General features: G+C 34.8%; 1 protein-coding gene across 6 annotated transcripts in view; it reads left to right on the top strand.

Annotated features, from left to right (window-relative positions):
• Nucleotides 1-23,683, top strand: part of WDR27 (WD repeat domain 27) — a 97,611-nt gene that overhangs the window by 16,777 nt on the left and 57,151 nt on the right. For 2 of the 6 annotated variants that reach the window (XR_003381329.2, XM_005491127.4), the window contains exons 14-22: nucleotides 81-152; nucleotides 1,295-1,398; nucleotides 2,515-2,604; nucleotides 5,494-5,615; nucleotides 6,178-6,311; nucleotides 8,768-8,865; nucleotides 9,172-9,293; nucleotides 13,191-13,288; nucleotides 22,593-22,695. Coding sequence is in view for 3 of the 6 variants with exons in the window: in XM_005491127.4 (XP_005491184.2) it covers nucleotides 81-152; nucleotides 1,295-1,398; nucleotides 2,515-2,604; nucleotides 5,494-5,615; nucleotides 6,178-6,311; nucleotides 8,768-8,865; nucleotides 9,172-9,293; nucleotides 13,191-13,288; nucleotides 22,593-22,695 (943 nt within the window). In the remaining 3 variants the exon portion in view is untranslated. The other 4 variants (XR_012579565.1, XR_012579566.1, XM_026795872.2 and 1 more) reach the window with 4 other exon arrangements.

Raw genomic sequence — 23,683 nt, 5'->3', positions numbered from 1 at the left:
TTGCTTTTGTTTGAAAAAAGCTGTTTCTCCCATGCAAGGTTTAATATTTCATATAAGAGTGTATGTTTTCTCTCTCGTAGAATGGCCATGTTTTCTCCAAATACTAACCTGAGAAAAAAAGAGGTATCAAAGTGGAAGACCAGTTGTAAATGGTAGGTCATCTAATGACTGTTAAAGGAGGAACAAATTAAAATAAATTTAAGAAATTAAAAATGCTTCTGTCATTGGAACTTTTTAGAAAAGGTTGCCACTAGAACTAAGGCTTCATAAATTTGATATAAAAATATATCACTGCTGCAAGTGATTTGGTTTATCAGACTGTGAATTAAACTTGAGTGCTTCATATAAAAGAAAATATGCATATCTATTTTCTTAGATTTGTGTTGGTAGGAAGAACAGGTGTTAAATATGGTTGGAAGCTAAGTCCTAGCATGTTCTTAAGCTGCAGTTCTAGTTTGAAAAATAACTGAATGTGGCACAGGGAGAAGTGATTTTAGATCATGTCCCTCATTCACCCCTAAAAATCTTGTTACCTAAAGTCAATGCAAACTTACTCCAATGGATTTAAACAGAGTATGTGCAATAGTATAAATTGACCAGTGGAATCTTTATCACTGGTCAAAAAGAACAAATGTTTTTCTAAAGCTGACATTTTCATGTTAATTTGTATGGAATATTAAATGGGGATATTGCACACATTTTTTCTCTTTACTATTATATAGTTTTTCCTTTATGTAATACAAACATGAAAGTAAAGAATGATTGATGCCATAATTTTTCTCATTTAAAAAGAAATGTTAAAGTGTTATGAAACCCACTTAATAGCTCAAGACTAAGTTTTTGTAAACCTTGCACACATAGGAAACCTTTACATGAGTACTTCAGATAATTTCAACTTTGTTTTAGCGCTGTTTTATATAGGTTAAGCTACTTAGTATTTCAAGTTTTGTGTGGGTTTTTTATTTAAATTGCCTCTTTTTTAGCTAATATTGCATTTTTCCACAAGGTCTTTGTAAACAAGGTAGAGTTGACATTCTTTAAATACTTTTGTGATTTAAGGAATTCTTTTTTTGCTAGACACTGTTAATTCTTGATCTTGTGAATTCATACCTCTTACAGGTAGGAGTAGTTTAAATATAACAATTTAAAATGAATTTGGCTCCTACATTGGATTTGACATAATTTTTTTCTGGCAAATATTTCTATAAAGATGTTTAGAATAATTCCCAAAGCACATTTATTTCATAACTGAAATGAAGATGTACTAATTTCTTTCTTTTTTCCTTCTTTGAAGTAAAAATAAAGAATATCCATTGGAAAGTTATCCTCCAATGAAATATGAAAAAGAGATATCTGTTACTTGTAAACCAACCCCAATTTTTTGTGTTCAGTATTCTGGTAAGTACGGGCTTTATAAAAAGTGCAGTTGTGTCAGTGTGAAGAAATTAAAAATTTGTGCAGCATAGTTTGTAAAGACTGGGAATTTAGTGTCGATAAAGTCACAGAAAAGTTTCTGGCAATACCACATACTGTTTGATCAGCAATTTTTATCTTGCAAAACCATGCAAGCTGTTGCTACATATGCAACTGGATTCTATTTCTGATTTTATGTCTTATTTCCTTTTGAATTTATTCTTTGACTTTCCCACTACTACTTGAAAATTAAGAGTTCTTTCACTAAGGAATTTATTTTCTAGCACATTTACTTAGTTTCATTAGGGTGTATAAAATACTGAAGGTCTGTTTCAAAATACTCATATTTCTTATATAAATATTATTGAATTATTTTAAATTTGAAATATTAAATAAGGAATTCTCCTGTGTGACCCAAAGTGAGGGATTTTTCTTAACTGTTTTGGATAAATGACTCTTGTAATAGGTTTAGTTAGTTCCAATGTAAATATGATTAAGCAGAAAGCACTTCCTAGATTAGCAATCAAGCATTCTACCACGTACATAATTATGTCAATATACACCCAGCAAGGCAAAATATTTTCAAAATATTAAAAACTTAAATATCTGTGTTTTGAGGACAAGAACAACTTTCATCCTCAGGAAATAAAAGCAATTAGATGCAATCAGTAACTTTGCTAAAATATATTCCATCTGTGTTCCCTAGAGAGATTTGTTAGTATGTTCTAAGTATAAATCTTCTTTTAGTTTGAGGAAGAAAAATCTTTCTCTCTTTTTCTCTTTGTCTCTCCCACACCCATGCATGCACACACAGGCATAAATAACCCCAGTAAAACAAAAATTTCAGATTTTCCTTTTTTGAGTTAAAAAAAATTATGTTGTTTAGAGAATATGTCAGGACCAGAAATGAATTTGCCTACAAAATCCTACCAAATTCTCCAACACTAATTGGTGATGTTCATAAATAGTGTTAAACATATGAAGTGAATATCTGGGTTTTGTTTTGTTGTAGTGACATATATGATTTTTATGATTAAAAAAGGCAGCATATTAGCTTCTTTTTGCTTTCAGATGTAAATCATTAAACGCTCTTCTTTGTAGGGGATGGAGAGCTGCTGGCTTGTGGCCAGGCTGACAAAACTGTGCTGATATTCAATTCCAATCTCACTGATGTGCATAATGTTTTTTCAGGTAAGTTTATGAATTATATTATAAAAGATATGAGTTGAGTTGATGGTTGAGTTTGATTTAAAATGTCATGGATACCACTTACATCGCCCTGATAACAAGAGAGAGGAAGTACTGATGATTCAAGATGTAAAATTAATTTCTCTGATTGCCTAATTTTGTCCTAGAATTAAAGTGACTACCAGGTGGTCACATTTCTCAATTTTTTGTGGGGTAAGAAGCAATCTATGATATACTGAAATCTTCATCATGATGTATAATATGTATTACAATAACTAAAGAGAAAAAATAAAGGGAATATATTGCAATAATAATGCATGCATATATCGTAGCAGTAAGTTCTGATAGTTTATTAGCCAAAAAGTGACTGTGATGACTTGGCAAAAGATGTGTTTGCTTTGCAACTCCAGGCTTCTAAAGATAAACTATTTAAACAAAGAGGGACTATTTCTAAGATGAAATCCAAAACTACAAAAGTGTATGCATGTATAAACATGTATGCTTTTAAATGAGTCTTCAACAGCAGATTATGTCTAAATTTATACAGGAACAATCTGTTAAATTTTTCATAACTCTAAATGTTGTGGCTTTAAATCAGACCTGCTACATGAATTTTCTGTGAAAGCTCATAATGGAAAAGAAATGTTTTTACTATCTGACCCTAACAAGTATTAAAGCCAGACTACTTAAAGATATTTTAGAGAATTATTTCTAAGTAAGTAACTCTGGAAACTGATTTGTGAAAACAATTTTCCTTTTGAGTGATTTTCATTATACTTAGTGCAAGAAGTGACATTAAGGAGGCAACATTACTCATATTATCTTTCTTGTGTGATGAAATTGATGAAAATATGCCTTGTGAACAGTCTATTTTTTCTACAATAGCAAGTTTTTCACTGACTTACTTCATTGATACCTTTAATCATTTAGGTTGCTTTGTTTTTTTTTTTTTTTTTTTAATAATGCACATGTCTGAAAAGCAATGTAAACTATATTCTAACATGTATGTAGCTCTTTCCAAAAGCAACATAAATGTTGAATTGCCAGGTAAAATAATGCACAGGATTAGGAACCACAAACCATTAGTTGCCTGCTTGTTTCATTCATATAATTTTTCTGTGTTGTTCAGATTACCATGCAGTCATCTGTTTACTTTCTACTTTTGATGCTCTTGTTTTAGAAGTGTCATATGTGTTTTCGTGAAAAATCATGATGCATTATTCTTACTTAGAGCTGCAATCAATGGCTATGTAAATTTTTCTTTTTTTCAAGAAATTGAAATTGTATCTATTCTGCTAAAAAATTTCAGTTTCAAGGCAGCATTAACATCTCAATATTGCTGCTTATCAAAAGTCATGGCTCTTTAAGGCAGCATCAGAGGAATGGTATAACATCAGTTTTGCTGTTAGCCTAATTTATTCAGCCTTGTTCCTTGAAGGGTTGAGTTACAGTTTTGAGCAGTTCTGCATTCTTCTTCAGTGGTGACTCTTCAGGTGTCTGTGTCCCGTAGTGAAGTGCAGGTGATGTGGAACAGCTGTAAAGAGTTACAGCCAGCATGGCCTTTCTGAATGTGTCTCTTTACAAAACCAGCTGCTAATTCTTCTCAATGTGCTCTAGGGCTAGGGAGCCTTGAGTAATGCCTGTTTTGAATTTTACTGGGCTCTTTCAAGCCAGCTGGCATCTCCTTCACTGTGTTTTGGGACTCTGGGGCCTGGAGAGCAGAGATTCTTAAGCTTTTTGCGTGGCTCTTCCAATTTTCCAAACCTCAGATTTTCCTAAGGTTCCTTACTACTTTGGAAAAGAGTTTTGTATTTTGTGGTTTTCTTTTCTTTTTTTTTTTTTGGTTTGTTTGATTGGTGTTGTGTGTTTTTTTTTCTTTAATGCAGATTATTCAAGGCTTTAAAATATTTTCAGAAAATAAAAGCCTTTAAATGAATCTTTCTGTTGTGAACAAAATAAGAATAATATTTATATGTGTATTTGTGCAGTGCCTGTGCAATTTTCTGGTGAAAATTCTACAGCTGTTTGGTAACTGGGAGTTAAAATACCTCATTTATAAGAATTTTTGTAGATATATGTCTACAAAATGAAATATCTCAATTACTGCGATATGTTTAATAGCTTTCCTGTAATTTAAAGCAAACCATTTTTTAATATGAAACTTTCATTGAGTAAAGATAAACTATGCACAAGAGGGCAGCATAAGAACTTTGAATGTTTTAAGGCTAGATGAAATTCATCAGACTTCATCTGACAAATTGCAGTAACATGCATCAAAGTCTGTAAAACTTGATTGGCATGTTCTTTTTTGATCTTTTTTATCAGCTTCAACATAATGTTGGATCAAATTAATATTTTTACCTTTTGACTATTGTTTCTGGCTTTTAAAGTTCTTTCTTTGTAAGTTTCTGATCTTGTTTTTAACAAGCCATTGAAGTGGCATGCTCATTTTATTTATATGCCAAAAATAGCTAGCTCAGTAATAAAAGGTTAATAAAAAACCCCAAAAAGGGGTTTCAACCCTTTTTGATGTCTTAACGGGTTTCCAGACCATGTTTAATATAGAATTTCGTTATAATATAATACTCAGATTTTTTTTCCAATACTGAATCTTTGTTTAAATTTAATTTCAAGGATATTTCTTGAAAGTGGTCTTCCAATAACTTTGAAAAATTAGAGTTGGAATTATCTTTGTGTGTTCATTAATGAGAGACATTTTCTGTGTTTTTTGGTGGAAGAAAATTTCAATAGCTGGTTTACCGTTACCAGTTTTAATCCAACCCTTTGAAACCTGTACTTGGAATGTATTTTAATGTTGTACATAATTATATTAAAACAATACAAGTAACTCTAGAGAAATTTATTAATGCAAGATGTTATTATTTTTATTAGGTCATGATGGTGCAGTTAACTCTGTTGGCTGGAGTCATGACAGGAAGTGGTTAGTTTCTGCATCAGAAGACAGAACTTTAAGGGTCTGGTCAACCTGCAATAAGGAACCTGCCCTAATTCTGGTAATTGGAATCTTCCATTCATTTGGACACAGAGAACACTGTTTTGCACTTTTATCTACTTCTGTTTTAAAAGCTTTGTAGAAAGAACCAATTTCTAGAGCTACTGAGAGCTACTACTCCCACTGATATAATGATCTGGGTGATCTCCATTGACTCCAAATTAGGTTTTTCTCATGATAATTTAGGAACAGAAAAAATCAACCTTGTTAAAAAAAAATCCCAGTGGACATGTCTGGAAGTTTTGGTTTTATTGTCTAGTCTGTATGTAGTATTTTCATTGGCTCAGCTTTGCTTGACTTTAGTCCATTTCCCAATTCAAAAAGAAGTTCAGAGTATGAAGCTAGATTGTATTAGATTCAATTGACTACAGATATACTGCCAGCTAATTTAAGCAGAATTAAATCTTTTTTTTTCAGAGAAAAATAAGAAGGGCCACTCTGTAGAGTTTAACCTCCTGGCCTATGGTCAGGATGACAGGGAGGTTCTGCCTTAACACGAGGAATCTCAGACAAAAAAATATTTATGTTTGACTCCATTCTTCACAAATTCCTTTATGTTTCAGGGTAAAGAGAAGTTCCATAAGACTGTACGCTTTGCACAGTTTTATTTTATAGATACATTTATATTACTGTGTTGTGGAGCTGAATTTCATCTCTTAAGTTTCCATCTAGACACAACCAAGGATGACCTAAAACGGTGAGTTCATTAACAGACCAGTGAAAGTTCTTGTAAAGTTTGATCTACAATTTTGTGTGTGTTGAGGTGAGCTGAGGGGGGACAAACTATTACAGAAGATAAAAAGCTGAACAAATAGTAAAAGCTACTTCCAAAATATATTTCTTTTGAATGGAAGAACAAAAAGAATTAGGGCTGCAACACTGAAGTCTTAGTTGATATTGTGAATGGTATGTTTTGTCTGTTGATGATATTAGTCAGTATTAGACTGCATCCTTAGATGGGAAAAGCTGGTCTATTTTCTTCCTCTATTTCCTTTGTAGTTTTGCTGCTGCAAAGAAAAATGTACTAAGCACAAGCTTAAATATGTTTAGGAATAGGAGTGCTTTCCTGGACTGAGGCATGAACCTGGTATGTGAAACTTCACTGAAATGTTAAATGGTCAGACAGAATTATGTAGTAGTTTTCTTCCATAATCTGCTTACCTAGTTTGTTTTACTTGTTAATTCTTAGTTTATGGGGATATTAACAAACCAGTAAAAGGTAACACAAATTGCTACATAAACTTCAATTTCTAAGAGACAAGAGCGAATGTACAGTGTCCAGCTCAGTGTGTCCACAATACCTGCCTGAATTTTAAATGAGTTGCACTTTGAATTGAAGATATACAAGACATGAAGCAAATGCATTGTGTCAAAAAAAATTCTTAAACATGATAAAATTCCTCTTTATTTTTTAATAATGGGTACTCTTCTATGTCCTCCTCCCTCTGTTACTTTATTTCAGTTTTCTCATAACTTGTATTTTATGAATCTCTGTTTACTCTTGGTTGATTTTCTTTCTATGTGAAATTGTACCCACGTCATGCCCTGTGAGGTATTTATCTGTGTAGTAGTCTGCAGTCTGAAGAAAGGTATTTCAGCCAATTCAAACAAATTTTCTTGCATTTGGGAAAATCTTAACTGTTTTAATCAGCTTCTTTCAGCATGGTAAATTGTACCAGAAGAAACTTCATACTGCCTTCATTAGATTGTACCTATTTTATCAGTTGGCTTCTTTAAAGTTATCTTGGGTAGATTTACACAAAAATAGAAATAAATCATTTGCTCTTGAAGTCTAGTACAGTTTATTTTTTAGTTTATTTGAATAAAGTACTTGTGGAAACTACAAAAGATTCTTGGATCAAATTGCAAAACACTGTATATTTATTATCTTTTGCTTTACCATCACTACTAAAGTGGTTCTGATGTCCATCTGAAAAGATCAGCAGATCATTGTTAGAGAATAACAATGAAAGGCAAAAACCAAGTCACTAAGCATTTTTCTTTTGAACAGATCTGGCTGACAACTATATTGCTTTTGTCAAATGATCTCAGTTTTGGAAACTTTTAGCATTGTTGGAAAGAACAGTAATGATTCCTACAGCACATCATGCATGGACTTTTGCACTTTCATTAGACAGATGTGCTAAAATACAAGTATGATATGAACTGTTACACAGGAGTTACTTTAACACTGTGCAGGCAGTGTCCAGCAATGGCTAAAACCCTGGTGTGTTATCAATGCTATTTTGATCTCAAGTCTAAAACACAGCACCGTACAAGCCACTATGAAGAAAATTAACTCCATCCAAACCAGACCCAGTACAGTTGTTATTGACTCTGTATCCCTTAGGTGTCTTCTATGAAAATCACACTCTTGCCCCACGTATCCATATCCATATCCATATCCATATCCATATCCATATCCATATCCATATCCATATCCATATCCATATCCATGGAGTTTTGTTTTCTGTTTACTGTAAGAATAGATCCATGTTGCCTATGTGGATATATTTCAGTAAACAGAAAGTTCTAATTATATTGCATTACAATGCAGTTTTGTGTTGTCTAATAAAAAAGTCTGAAGCCATTTTAGAGTTTTTGGCATGTTCACCACCTCTGCATAGAGCTGGCAGGTAACCCACAGGACCCTAAAATGTTTTGTGTTTCTTGGGAAGCAAAATTTCTTTGGTACTGTGTGATCAGTCTCTTATTCTCCTCCCGTCTAAAAGGAAATTATTGTTTCCTCGCTGTTTTCACTCTTTCCTCACTGTTTTCTCTTAATTTTCCTCCTGATTGCCCTATCATCAGCACATTAAATGGTACACTGAAACCAGTGGCATATCTGCTTTCTGAACATAGGTGCTTGACAAACTTTAATCTCTTCAACATTTTCAGTATACATACAGGATTATTTTAGTGTTTCATGTTGATGGAAAATCAGTCTTCTGTATATGAATATCATGAGTTGTTTTTCATCTAAATGAGTTTGGTTGCTAAGTTTTTAACAGAGTCCAACAATAAGGCAAAAGATCTGTCACTTTAATTTTTAATAATGAAAGAAAGCATTTTGATTTGTGGTTCCAGTGGGTGGGTGTTAACAAATCGTAACTAATTTCATTAATACAAGCATTGATTTGATGTTCTTTGCAGATACAAACAGAGGAGTGTTTGCAAATTGGTACAGAAATTTCCCATGACTTCCACAATGGAGATTACCAGCCTTTCAGCAGTAAATGAGTTCTATTCTTGTATCCTTTGTATTTCTTATTTTCTTGATAGTTCTTTGGACTTAAAGACATGGACATCAGCTAAAGTAAGTAGCATTTGATGAATTACTACTCCTTTTCTATTGGAGCAAAAACTTGTAATTTTTTGTGATGTTGAACTTCATCCTTAGACATAAATTTTTAGTGCTGTAAGATTTTTGTTGTTGCTCACAGAGCAATAAATACAACAGAGTTTATATATATGTTTATTTATCTGTATTTTTAATCTGTTTATATGGGTTTTTTTACCTTTGGATAAGTATAACTTTAACATAGAGAACTGTACAGATATTGTACTTACAGCTGGCAGCAACCGAGCATTGGAAGTTTTTGACCTCAATGCGGGCTGCAGCACAGCAGTGATACAGGAAGCTCATGTTAGATCAGTCCATCAGATCTGCCAAAATAAGGTACATTCTTTATTGAATTTTATTTCTAATACCACCATAACATCATCAACAAAGAAATCAGAGGCTAAAAGTAGAATTGGTAGTAATCAGTAAGTTTTTATATGTTGGGGAGGAAGGGCAAGAACATGAGTCTGTGTGATAGGTCCATACAGATTTCATTTGTTCTCTAGTGTAAAGGAGGGAGCAGTTGGACTGATTGAATCATCTTGCTATTAGAGAAGTGTTTATTATCTTTTGCCTTACTTGTGCTAAAACGCATTACTGTAGTTCAACAGGAATTTTTCCTTATGTAAATGTTCTCTTCTGAAGCTCAATCTGACACCGTGTGATTTATTCTGAAACTTTGGAAGCAGCAATAAAAAATAATTTCTCAGTACTATGACTTAAAACGCCTCATCCTTGGTCTTCTTTTTTTTCCTTGAAGACTGATTTGAATGTTTGTAGTTTTTATGGTAGCATATGTTCTGGAATGCCTGCTGTGTTAGGTCTGGTTGAATGTGGTGCTTCATTCCCAGTTGGAAAGTCCTTGCTTCTGTGGGTTTAAAACAATCCTTGTTATTACTGTTGTAGAACTCTTTGTGGGTTTTCCTTATAGATGTGATCTGGTAAAACACTTAAAATTGTGCTAACTATTTCAGTACTGTTTTTAACACATATAGGTTTAAAGTTCTGGCTTTTCTTTTTGCTGGGTCAGCTTAGTGCCTTCAGGTTATTTAATCAAGAAAAACTCTAAAGTTGTGGGCAAGTACTCATTTGGGAATAAAACCTATGTGGTAGAGCAAAGAAAACTGACCATTTTGGGGGACAATTATACATCAAAGTTCTCTATTTTTTCAGTTATATAAAACTAGTATTTTAGATAAGTCAACAGGAAAATTACACATAAACTATTTTATTACATTGGGTAGTTTAAAACTATTAGAGCAAATTAGACTTATAAAAATGTGCAGAATGCTGTGTGCAAACTACATCATGTTCAAAGTATGAAACACACTGGAATCTAAGGTTCTCTAGTGATGAGACATGATTCAATGGAAACAAACCTGTGGAGAGAAAGAGTTCATTCTGAAGACACAGTGCCTACACCCCAAAATTTATGAAGGCTTTCCTTTAGATTATTCCTAGTCTCATTGTGTGGACTACATACTCATTTGTGATTGCAGTATATATATGCATGAACTGCATTTTCTTCTTTAGATTCATGCAAATCAGTTCTCATGTTCCAAGACTCTTTTGTGATTCCACTTGGATAATGGTTAAGTGGGTATAATCATAAAATTTACTCTTTAAATTAATGAAAAACCAAATCTATTTTGAGGTTGTGGTAGATTATAGGGAAAGTATTTTCCAATTACATGTTGGAGAAACCTGTTAGCAAATTATAAAATACATAGGATATCCTGGAAGCCTAGATGATCAGCATGATGTTCTCTTATATTTGATTTTAGACAAAAACAGTTGAAACAAGTATATATAATTTGCCTTGTAATGACTTAGATTTTAAATTTTTCTTTTGATCTGTTCTAGAGATTGTTTGCAGTTGCCAGTGTGTATGAAATGAATCTCAGCCTTACGTGTTTTGATTAAGATTATCATAACAGTCCATTGCTTTTTATACTGAATTTTAAGAGACATAGTAAAATGAATTGAAGGATATATCAAAATCATCTTCCTGTCTTAGAGTTTAGGAACATATGAGATATTGAAATAGATGGCAATTTGAGATCAAATCAAAAAGATTCAGAGCTTTGGGGTTAATAATGCCTTTGTAATGGTACAAAACATATTATTTCAACAGAAAACTGTCATTGTGAGCCACAAATATTTGGATGGTATTATTTTCTGCTAGCACAGTTATAGAGTATACTAATTTTCACAGAAACAGCAAAATTTTCAATTTTCTGTTCAGACCTTTTGTTTCAAAATTCATTGGTCCATTAGTTAGGAAGTCTACTTGATGTGAAGAGTGAAAAATGTAATGGGTAACTCTGAAGTTTCAGTCAGTTAACTTTTTCCTAACCATAGTTACAATGTTGGCAAAAGTATAAGATCACCAGAAGGTACAGAGTGCTTTCTTATATATCTATTGATACATGCCTTTAGCGTAAGCCAGCTGCACTCCTTGGATGACATAAATGGTGCTTATAAGGAATTAATGAAGGAAAGTGAGATTCCGTAGAACCGTATCCTTCTTGAGGCCAAATCTTATGTGAAGGTTGCAATGTAGTTAATCTAGAGAGAAGCTGAGAAGGGATTACAGTGGTGGATGAGGAGGCTGATGGGGCAGAAGAAAGGGATTTGTCTATCAGAATGAAAGCATAGTTTCACGAGTGTGTGGGATTTTGCTACTTTCTGCATCAGATTCTCATAAATAATAGATTATCATAAATTGATGGGCTATAAAAACACAAAGTGATAAATAAAATTCAGCTCGCATATTATCCCAACACGTATATAGTTTCTTTTCTTTTATATCAATATTCAGTAGCCAATGTCATTTGAAGATACAAGTATATGTATTAATAAAGTATATTGCTGACAAAATTTCAGGGCAGAGAAGGTACAAATGGATTGCACTTCTTAGCTTTAGTTTTTCCCTGTATTCTGTGTATTCTATAGTAAAGGAGTAATGCACAAAGTAAATGTGTATGTGTCTGTAGAACTTCTTGTTTTGGATTCTTATGACCAGTGCTGGCTGATTCAAGGGTTGGTGACCAAATATTTCAAAGGCACAAAAAAGGGTGCTCAGTAACTTTTAATGAATACTGTCCTTTGAACTACTACTGTCTGTCTTTTGCTTTGCTCTTTTTTTTCATTATACAGACCTAATGTGAGACTGTGTAGACTCTGTTGGGAAATGTGTTGCACAGTACATTTGAATTAATCTCTTAGAGCAAGCTATGCACCAGCTTTCATAATGAATAGGAGATTCCTGGCAGTCAAATACTGATTGCAGGAAATTACCTTGAGGTTTCTGTGATGTGTTCAGCCAAATCAAGAAAGTGAATGGTAAGGAAAGGAAAGAAAGTGTTTTTAACTGTTTCAATCTGGTTCCCTGGAGAAAGAAGTCTTTAGCCAGAAAAAAGGCTGGGATTTGCCAATGTGGATGTTAAAACATCAGAGGTTTAAAACTGGATTTAATTATTTAAAAGTATGAAGCCAAAATTAGCCTTGTGATGAATGAATGCAATTGCTACTGAAGTCAATGGAATTGGACATTTAGCTCAGGGCTAAAAATGTCTTATAATTAATTGTTGAAGTAACCTTTGCTCCCTCCCTTTCACTGCCCTTGTTTTTTCTCTAAACATCCTGTAATGTCTTGTGCAATCACAAAAAGATCTTCCCCTGCTTCACATAATGGATCCCATACCCCGATTTTAGCAATCCCCATCAGTCTGTGAGATGCCCCACATAACTTGTCTCACTGACTGTCCTCGGGGGTGTCACCCCAGGACCAAAGGGCTGTCGGCTGTCCTGGCACAGCACTGGGAGGAGTCAAGGCCATGCTCCATTTCTCTGACTGGGTTATGGGACTTCCTCTACATGCTCTTTGCATGCTTTTCCTCTTTGCTCCTTTGCATGTGTGCAGACAAGCTTTTTTTCACATAATCTAACAAATATTTACTGTTTGTTTCTTAAATGGACCAAATTATCCACTGAGAGGATGGATGGTCACTAGACTGAATTCCCCAGTCCCAATTTGGTCCCAACACCAAGCTTTTCAGAGCTCAAGGAGCATCTGGACAATGCTCTTAATCATACAGCATAATTCTGCAAGTCCAGGGAGCTGGACTTGATGATTCCCATGGATCTCTTCCATCTCAAGATATTCTATGATTCTATAAATAATTAATGCCATAGAGAATAGTTACCTGAAACTGATTTATTGTTTTACAGGGATCATCCTACAGCACTCAGCAACCTGAAGCTTACAACCTTTTCCTGACCACAGCTGCAGGTGATGGCATCAAACTGTGGGATTTAAGAACACTGAGGTAAGAGTTAATTAGGTACCTTGGAATAAAAAGCTTTATCTTTATCTTGCTAACGCTTTATCTTTATATGCTTTATCTTTATTCAGAATTCATACTTGCTGTCATATACCAGTATAAATTTTGATGTGGAATCAGAACTACAGGTTAATTGAAGTTTACTAGTTTTTAGAGACCAAGCAAAGTGCTCATTCCTCAATTATAGTTAGTTATGTGGAAGCCATTAAATATTTATGATTTATCATCTATGTTTACCCACATTTGTAGATCTAATCGTACGTGTATATATATATATATATATATATATATATAATGGTGCCCTGTACTGAATGCTAATGGTATTTCCAAAACAGCATGCCATTATTGCTAAAATAAGTAAAATCTATTATTTATCTTTTAAAATATAAGCCAATTGCAACAACATTTTTAAAACCATAAATGTAGTGCTGTAAGTTTGCATGACACATTACCATAAACTCAGAATTAAATGCTACACTGTTTCTAAACGCCTTTCAATTTTGAGAAAACCTTGGGACAAATGAATAAAACCTCAAGGAGGGAACATTGCTCAGGAGAAGTAATACCTGGGGCAAGCTCTGTTGTGGAGGCCAAAAGAATTATGTTTAAAAGAAAAGGGGGTCGGGCAGGAGGATGTTTAGCTTCGAAGAGCAATTTCCTATTTGCTTTCTGTGTTAGTAACATAGCTATGGAAAGATGTCATATAATTTTTCTAGTACTGAATTTTCTATTTGGGCAATGCTTAATAAACCTTTCATTTATTTCCATCTTTCTGTGGTAAGAATACATTAAATCTATAGGGGGCATATGTGTTCCTTTCAAAATCATTGCTGTGTTACCTTCACTCAATGCCAGAAAGTAATGAAACTAGAAACTGCTGGGTTGGAATATGTTACCTTCTTATGTTTTTCTAATAAGCTGCTCAAACTGTGTTGCTGAAGAGTAATGAAAAAGAAAGCTTTTCACAGATCACTTATCTGTCTCTTTGTTTCTAAATACTAATATAAGTAAAGTCAGTGAATGGTAAAGTAGTTAAAGTGTAAAATCTGGGCAATCAATTAAATGAATATGTCTTGAGAAGAAGGAGCAAATTTATGTACGTTCTTGCTGTGTTTGGCTAGGTCAGTGTATTCTAGTATCCACTGTGTTCTATTAGCCAAGCTTCAAAAAAGTAGTTCAAGTCCTTAATGACAGATATTTTAAGGGTGCTTGTGAGGTACTATGTGTATGTGTGTGTTTGTTACACATTACACAGTGATCAGTAGTATAAACTCTTGTGGAGAAGAAATAGAAAAAAAAATAAATTGTTTTTCTCTTGTTAGCAATTTTCAAGGAAAAAAAAGGCAAACCACATTTTTTAAAATGAAATTTTCTGCCATTGCTCAGACCAGAGATTGAGTCTTCTATATTTTAAAATCTGTTCCTGAGTTCTCAAAAGGAGTAAAACTGTTCAATTTTTCCTATGTGTTCACCAGGTGTTTTTCACATAAATAAATTTTAAATGTCTAGGTTTGGAAAGGTTGGTTTGAACTTGGAACAAGTCACTGCTGAAGTGTTAGGTCTACTATAGTTACACACACTGAACACTTTTGCCTTTTTTTTTGTGTTCATAGGTTTTGTCCAATAAAATCCAGTCCATCCCTTGCACTGTTGAATACTTACAGGAGAGATTAGTTCCTAAACAACCGTATGGTGGGCCGGTATCTTTAATCTCTTAAAGTTGTTGATTTGTAAAGTTGGTGCACCAACAACTGTTTCCAGTCCCCCTGGAATGACCTGCCTTTGTTTTTCCTTTGGGTTTGCCAGAATAGGGTTTGTTTAATGAAATCTTTGTCCAGTGTTCTTGCAATATAACAAAGGTAAGTCCACCTTCTCATTTATATTGTTTGCAGGGTTGTGGATAGTAACACAAAGTCCAAGATCTCCACTTAATTTTTTGTTAATTTTTTTCTAAATATTTTCCCTAGCTGTCCACAGTGAAAATTATTTTGCTTTTCTTTAATCTATGTGTTGCCCTTGAGAATCTATCCATTGTTAATTTATTTAAAAATTCTGTTAAGGACAACATTTTGATTAAATAAGGGGGAAAAATCCCTTCAGCACATTGCTCTTCAAAGCTGCTGTTGAAAGCATGGGAAATAATTTGCAGAATAACTGCACAATTCCCTTGGACTCTTAGGAGGTTTTTTATTCAGTTTCTTTGATGGTGGTTCCTTTTCATATGACATGCATTCCTTTCCTCACAATTGACTGTGGAATCATAGCAGGATGCTCTGGTTCTTTTTTGATCTGCACAGATTAAATCTTCAAACAGATTAATCTGGCCTACACTTTTATAAGTTTTGAATATATGAATATTTTTGCTTTGAGTTCTACAAAAATTTTGCTATTCAACCTGTCTTATCAAATTATGGATTTTTTTTCCAATGAAAATTCATTTAACTTTTCTTATGTTCTTGAATTTGGTGAAATTATTTAGCAAATTCAATTTTCATCATAATTTTTGGATAAAGATGTGAATTTTTCTGTCTCTTTCACTATTAATGATCTGGAGGAATTCCAAGATTCCTTCAGAGAGTGCCAGAATGTCTCATGGGTTCCTCTGAAGGTGGTACAAGAAAAGATATTTTAACTTTCTGATTGTCAGCCAATCTCACACAGCCAGGTCATCTTGCCAATAAATGAGGGAATCTTGGACACTGCTAGTGGCTTTTGGATTTACTCAGATTCCTGCTCCATTTGCTTTGAAATGCATGGATTTGTAAAGTTTCATCTGAAGATTTTGAATATTTTTTATAATTCTCCTGCATTCTCCTCATTTATAACTAAAGCTAGGAAAAGCTCCAGATGATCTACAAAGCAGATTTAGGAATAAAAAGGCAAGGAAAATAGTTTTTCTTGGAAGAAGAAAAATATGGCTACTCTTCTTCCAGGCTAGGATAATGAACTATGCGACCATATGAATACATGGCTTAGAGTAAGATAATGACCTTTGACCAACTTCCAAGATATTTTGAAGAGAAATTTCAGTCTATATTGTCTAAAAGAATGACCTTTTGGAAAACAATTAAAATTACTTTCTCTTGTGTCCAAGGTGAAAGCAGTAAACACAAGAGTTAGGCTGAGATGCTGTGGAAATCTGAATGAGATGGTCAGCAGGTTCAGGATTCCCAAAAATTCCCAAAAAAGACTCAGAAAAGCATTTAATGATCAGGAGGTGCAAAAAATTAATACATTCTTACATTTATGAAGGAGTTGAAGAGTTCTTTGTGATGAAACCTTGTAGACTCATTCATCTGTAAGACACAAGAAACATTACCATCCTTTCTCATACTGCTGTGTGTATTGAATGTATTTTGGAGACATTGCTACTCTTACTGAAGTCAGGAATCTAGCATTGATTTATACTCAGCCATACCTGTTGTCTCCACCAATTAAATTTAACATCTCAGAAAAGTCTGGATTGGAATGACACAAGTTGCTGAGTCCTTTAAGCCACAGAGGCCAGATATATCAGAAAATTCCAGTACACTAAGCCTCCTTGTCTGCCAGTCCTGCCTGTGTTTAGTGGCTATGCTCATGAACATATAGGGCAGTGAGATGTACTTTGACATCTTAGTGCTGTAAAGCCAGTGCATAGAAAGAATGTAGAAACTTAGGAACTAATGAACATTAATTCCCTTACACAGTAAGCTCATAACAGCAGGAAGTATCAGACTAGACTAAATACCAGCTGCTTTAATATGTTCATATATCACTTACATTTCATATGACAGCTTTTAATTCTGCTTTATCAGTCTGAATCCTTTCAATTTCTCACTTCCTGCCACTTGTAGATGAAATAATTCTGTGCTTGAAATGTCCAGAAGAAAGGAAATTTCTTTCATTCATTCTATTAGGAGAAAACTAAAAATTCATAGAGTTGCACCCTTCATTAAATGCATTTATGATATTGACTAAACACTTTGTAGCACTAGCTCTCATTCACTAGCAAAGTTACATGAATACAGATATCTTCATGACTGGATGATAATGAGAAAAATTGTTTGTCCAGTTTTCTGCAGCTTCTCTTGCATGGGTCATTCCAAGGAGTCCTCTTCCTCAAGAGAGGTTTCAGAATGTGAAGTAGTGTAAAATTTTCTTCCCTGAGGCAGATTTCAGATCCCCTATAAAGCTTTTAGACATTGATGTGGACCTTCCCTGCTCATCAGTAAATTATGGCTAAAGCCATCATGCAATAAAGCTTCATCCTTCTTTGTGTCAATAATTGTGTGACCTAGCTTGACATCAGATTTTCAGATGTATATTTAGTCAAGTAACCAGCTGCACTGTGAGGACCCTCACTGCTTCACTGGGCTTTAATTGCCCTGACCAGCCTTGGAATCCCACCCATGAACTCTGCTCCTTGCTTTAGGATGTAGAAGTCTGTAGAAATGAGCTGGCAGAAGCCATATGAAGTTCAGCAAGTGCAAAGTCCTCTTGGCACCAAATGCAACCCCCAGGCACCAATATATGCTGAGGGGGGCAACTAGGTGGAAAACAGCTTTGCAGGAAGGAGACCAAGATGAACATGAGCCAGAAATGTGCCCTTGAGGCAAAGAAGGCTTATGACGTCCTGGGCGGTATCAGGAGGAGTGTTGCCAGCAGGTTGTGGGAGGTGATACCTCCACTCTGTTTAGCACTGGTGAGGCCACACTTGTTCTATGTGAGCAGTGAGGTTGGATAAGATGACTCCAAAGTTGCCTAACAACCTCAACCATCATGTCACTTTGTTTTTCTATGAAAATAGCATTTTTTCTTTACTTTCCACAGAATAAATAGGGTATGGGAAACTTGCTGGGGGAGCCGATGTGATATTGACTAAGACAGCAAGATGTACAATAACAGTTGGAATTGAAAATTAATTTAAAAGGCAGGAAAGGGACAATTGTGCTATGCTGCCAGAAACAGAGAGAGCAGGGAAGAGTTAGTACAGCCCAATTTGGAAGTCTGGGATGCTGCTGTGGTAGTGTGAGGAGGTAGATGTAGTCGGTGCTAGATCACTGTTGCAGGTAATAAGTCTAGCAGGGACAAGGTATTAGGAAGAGCTCCCATTACCCAATCTGCTAACACCTGTGGTGGTAGGAGCTGCCTGCCTCTGACTTACACTCTGATCAGCTGAGAAATGGAAGTTCAGCTGTTGAACTATGCTGTTTGCTACTGAAACAGCCATTTTTCATCTCCTGAAAAAAAACCAAAAAAGGCAGTGAGTGCTTATTGGACCGTAGTGAAGATTTGAGGAATATTGAACTACTTGCACATACTGAATTGCTTCAGCTGAATACTCAACTGCACAATAATGCTTTGATGTATGATCCCAGAGAAAATCAGTTTTACCTTCCTTCAGCCTCTGAAAGAATCTACCAGTAGTATGAAGGTAGTATTAGACACTAGGGCAAAATGTCCAAATAGTGTTAGAATGCTGTGCCACTATGTTATGATCTCCAAATAGTGTTATGATGCTGTGCCGGAGGAGCTTGTGATCATAAGCTCCACTGGCAACATATTTTAGCAGAATTCCCACAGCCACAGGGAACTCATCTCATACTTTTTCTCACATTTGCACTTTGACACCTTAGAATCAGACATGCAATTTGAATTTTGAGATACTTCTCAGTTTGCATCTTCATTGTGAACTAGTTTCTTGACATAATCCTAAGCAAGATACAAATATATACATACTCAAAATTTGGTTGCTTCTTGGTTTGTTCTGAACATGAGGATCCCATGGTTGGCCATATTTTTCCCTCGTAGCTTTTGAGTCTAGTTATCCAGATTCTGAGGGATAAAAGAGTGTCTGGAGTTACTCCAAGTTTGGGAATGGAGGTGCATGAAAGTATAGAGGATGGGGAACACAGGAATGTGGTCCCTGCTGGATGCTATGTTGAAAACATCAGGAGCTCCTATGTGAAGGGTTTGGTGTTGGAATAAGGAATTTAAACCCACCTGTTCAGTACATCTAAGGTGGCTGCTACTCCTACTGTCAAGTTAGACTCACATTTTGCAGAGCCTCAGTAGATCTGCTGGTACTGAAGTGTCTGTGAACAAATACCAGAGCACTGGCACAAAGTAACAATACAAATGAAAGTAGTTTAAGAAAAAAAAACAAAACAAAAACTTTTGTTTGCAGGTTTTTTTTAATGCATCAAGTAGAATGAAATAGACTTCTTTGTGAGAGTATTCTCTTGTTTATAAGGAGACACACATTCCAGTATCTTTCTCTTCCAAAGACAGAAGAAAATAGTATTTTTCTAATATTATTCAAGTTTTTTTGCAACATAAAAAGATACATATTTTGGAATGTAGACTAAAAGATGTACAATGAAGAACATAGGGAAAACTTGGCTGTTTGCTGTCCCATGCAATTACCAGATGTTTGTCATGGTAACCCCTGAAAAGCTCTGACCAGAAAAGCATTCTTAGGAGGCTGGAGAGCATGACAGCTGGCCACGTAAAGCCTGCAATGTCCAAAATAATTTGGATCACCACCTGTTGCAACTTAAAAAAAAAAAAATAGAAATAATAAAAAAAAGCCTGAAAGAAGGCAATCCCTGAAATATGTTAAAATCATACACATAGTATCTATCTAATAATGCTATGATTTTTTTGTCCACTTTTTTCCCCATTGCTGTGGTACCTGTAGATATCTGGAGTTAATAGATTGTGTAACAAAATTTCTGCTTAATTCTGTGGGAAGTTTAATTGGAGTCAGGGTTTTTGTATTTAAATGCGTGTAGGACTTTGAGAGGTTGGGGAAGTAGCTGAACTTGTAACGGAACATATATCCTGATCTAAAAGAAAAGTTGAACAAGAAAACAATCAAGAAAATAGAATCCAGGGTATTGTTTGTTACTGTGGCTCCACTAGCACAAAGAAAAGGGCACTATCCTTTGACTGAGACATTGCTTTATACTGCTCTGGTATAGCAGAGAAAAGATCAGTGAAAACCTTAGAATCACTTAGTTCTTGTGGCTCTATTTATAGCTGAAATATTTGAGTTATTGGTCACAAATAATGAGGTGTTTATTTTGAAAGGATGTTTTTTGCAGTGTTTTGTTAGGAGTCTCTTCTGTGAAGAAGACCCCATTGAGGAAATTATCTTTTACAGGCCCTGACACTGAGGTATTAAACATTTAGAAGTAGTCCTGATGACCAATCCTCTACTTAAGGAAGAATGGTGAACCTGTAGACACCTTTGGAAGGGATAATGGATATGAATTTTGTTTATTTTTCTCATGAAGAAATTTCTTTCAGATGTTGCTGTTGTATCTCACAAGCATAAGGTTAATGAGAATTTTTTCCTCAAATTCTCTATGAACAGGCAGTCAGGAAAAAAAAAAATCTTCCTGAAATTTTCAAACAGTTCAACTGGGACTTGAGGCTAAGTTGTAGAAGTTTACTCAACACAATGAATAATGTTGTGTGGATGCCCAACTGAGGAAGGAAATACTGAGGAGACTGAGGTAGCTAGTATTCTCCTTTGCTGTAAATAGGGAGCTTGAACAGAGGCAGGATATTCAATAGATCACATGTGGCCATTGGTTACTGAAAGTCTCTCAATATTCTTGTGAAAAAAGGAAGTTGCAAATTGTTTCTACATCTTAGTCAAAGTAGTTGGCTATCTTCATAAGTTGCTTCTCTTGAATTGTAGTGTTCTCTTAAGTTGGGTTATTTTGGCAGTTTCAGGATAGAACTTGTCTGAAGTGAAGTGTCTGGTTACTGTATGCTCAAAAGGTCTGTTAATACCAGTAGTTTTGTTATACAGAATACAGTAAAGTTCAGAATTAGGCTCTATAAAATGACGTATTTTCATGCATTCAAATGTGTCTCTTTTATGCTTTAAGAAGTGATAGCAATTAAATCTGTCACAAAGTAGTGTTTTTGTTTAAGTATGTCTGTTTCACCTGGGTGGAACCGGCTTGGCATTTAGTACATTCTTACACATACATGTGTGTCTACAATAGAAAAATATGGTATAAAAATTTAGAGCTTTCTGCACATAGGTTCTGTCAACTGAATTTACTTAGCTTCTCTGATTTCACTGGCCAGGAAAATGTGTATATCACAGGAGTTGGCAGCATATTTTACTATTTCAAATTTGTTCCTGGACCTAGCATACATTAAAAAAAAAAAATGACATCTGCATTATGGTGAAGTATGTGAATTTGTTTTGTGAGAAGGGTAGGTTGACAGTAATCATAATACAGACAAAAGAAGAATATAGGTTATTATATGTCTGTTTTAAAATAGTTCGTCAAAGGTATAAAAAATAAACTTCTGAAATGAGGTATGCATATGTAAATCACAGGTCTGAATGGTGTTGAGATTTGTATTAAAATATCTTTTCATATCAAGCAAAACACTAAATAATATCTTTTTAACATTAGTTTTGTGCTGACTGCAAAGCTATCATGGTTCTTTACAACCATGTGGTGCTTTTTAGGTGGATATTAATCTTCAACTCATTAAAAACATTATTATTTGTAAATGGCCCAAGTGTGCTCAGCTATTTAAAACTTACTCTACAATGCTTCTTGCAATATTAACATGAAAAGTAAGAAATTAATTCCTTGCATCCTTGCATTAATTTTAAATCCATCCCTACAGATAGGTAAGAAGTTATAATCTATAGTTATAAAACAGAGAGAGAGAGAGAGAGAGAGAGAGAGATTTTTCACTTTGGAATGTTTTTGTTTAAGTATGTCTGTTTCAAGAATATTGTCTTTCTTGACTTACCATATACAATAAATTAATGGAATGGAAATGTAAATAGGCAACAAAGGTGAAATATTCAGATTTGGGTGTAAGAAAAGCAAGCAATAATTATTTATGCCGTGATTCCACATACTGCGTCTTCAATTGATATAAATAGCTTGAGGGAGGTTTATAAATCTTCATGCAGCAGACTTTCACAACACCTTCCCCTTAGCTAACTGATAGGCATCACAGCTCCTCCTCTCTAATTAGTAATCATGTTTCTATCCCTGTAAACTAAACAAGGCCAAAGCATGGGATTGGTCATTGTCCTGGGGCAGTTTTGTCTGTTCATTTGATTTTTAGTCATTAATGTTCTTTCTTCCGTGTCTTCCAGTTTTTACAAAATCCTACTGCTGATATATTTAAAACTTTGTGGATTTGCCATAGTTAATTTGTAGACTAAGAAAAACGTGATGTCAGGAGGATTTCATGAAAATGGCAGTAAAAGAGGTAATTTTTAGTTGGGGTTAATAACACTGAAACTTCTCTGTAGGTGTGAACGTCGTTTTGAAGGGCACAGTAGCCGCTGCTATCCATGTGGAATTGCAGTGTCTCCCTGTGGACGCTTTATAGCCAGTGGATCAGATGACAAATATGTAAGTAGTTTTTGCTTATTTTTCTTCCTAAACTACAGGAACTACTCATTGTATCTAAAAGAGTCCTTTCAGAGGATTCTAGGATTCATCTTAATGTGGATTACTGGTGTTTTGCGGAGAAAAGAAGAAACCTCACAACTTGTAAAAATTGTAAAGCCCGGTATGCTTTATTACGACGCGCGCTGGACGCAAGACTCCCCAAAAGGGCATGCGTACCCCTGAAGATTTCAGACCTCCTTTTATCCCCCTTCCAAATGCATATGCATACAGTTTCACAATAAGTTCATACATATTCATCTTGCATGACACTTAGCACTAATTCTTCTTTATCGGAGGAATTCCTAGGTCGGGGACAGATTGACCTCGTGGTTTTTCTGTTTTTCTTTCTCTGTCTCCTTGCTGTCTCTGGAACGCGGCCTCTCCTTCAGCTTTAGCTCCACAGACCCTTCACCTCTCCCAGACACTTCACCTAGTTCAGGATGGATCCTTACTCTGTCTCATTCCCCCCTTTCCTAGGAAATAAGTAAATTCTTTTACTTAAGGAAAATTTCCACGACAATAAGTGTCTTTTAATGCTTCACTATGTACGTTTGATAAAGAGGTTAGTACAGCCATTCGTTGTAGTATCCTCCAGTTCCAAATTAACAATGTAGTAGATAATCCTAAGCTTATCTCAACTAATATTAATAAAACTACAATAGGGTGGCACAACTTATTAAATATTCCATTTGCAGTTGGTGATCACCCAAAGATCACATCTCACCAGTGATTATCCGTATTTTATTCTTTGTAGAACTCTGGTTATTTCCTTTGTATCATGTTGGACAGTAATTAAGGTTTTCTTTCCACTTTCTCGGATTTCTTTCAAGACTTCTAATAGGTCTTGGTGCTTAATTAATTGTTTTACCAATGTAAGGTTCGCCCCGATAGGGGTAGGTGGTAGTCTGTGATACATTGTGTAATTGGCTGTAATCAGCTGGTGGGATGT

Source organism: Zonotrichia albicollis, chromosome 3 (genome assembly GCF_047830755.1).
Source record: "Zonotrichia albicollis isolate bZonAlb1 chromosome 3, bZonAlb1.hap1, whole genome shotgun sequence".
Lineage (NCBI taxonomy): Eukaryota > Metazoa > Chordata > Aves > Passeriformes > Passerellidae > Zonotrichia > Zonotrichia albicollis.
The sequence above is the reverse complement of the archived record's forward strand: the minus strand, read 5'-3'. Positions and strand labels throughout refer to the sequence as shown.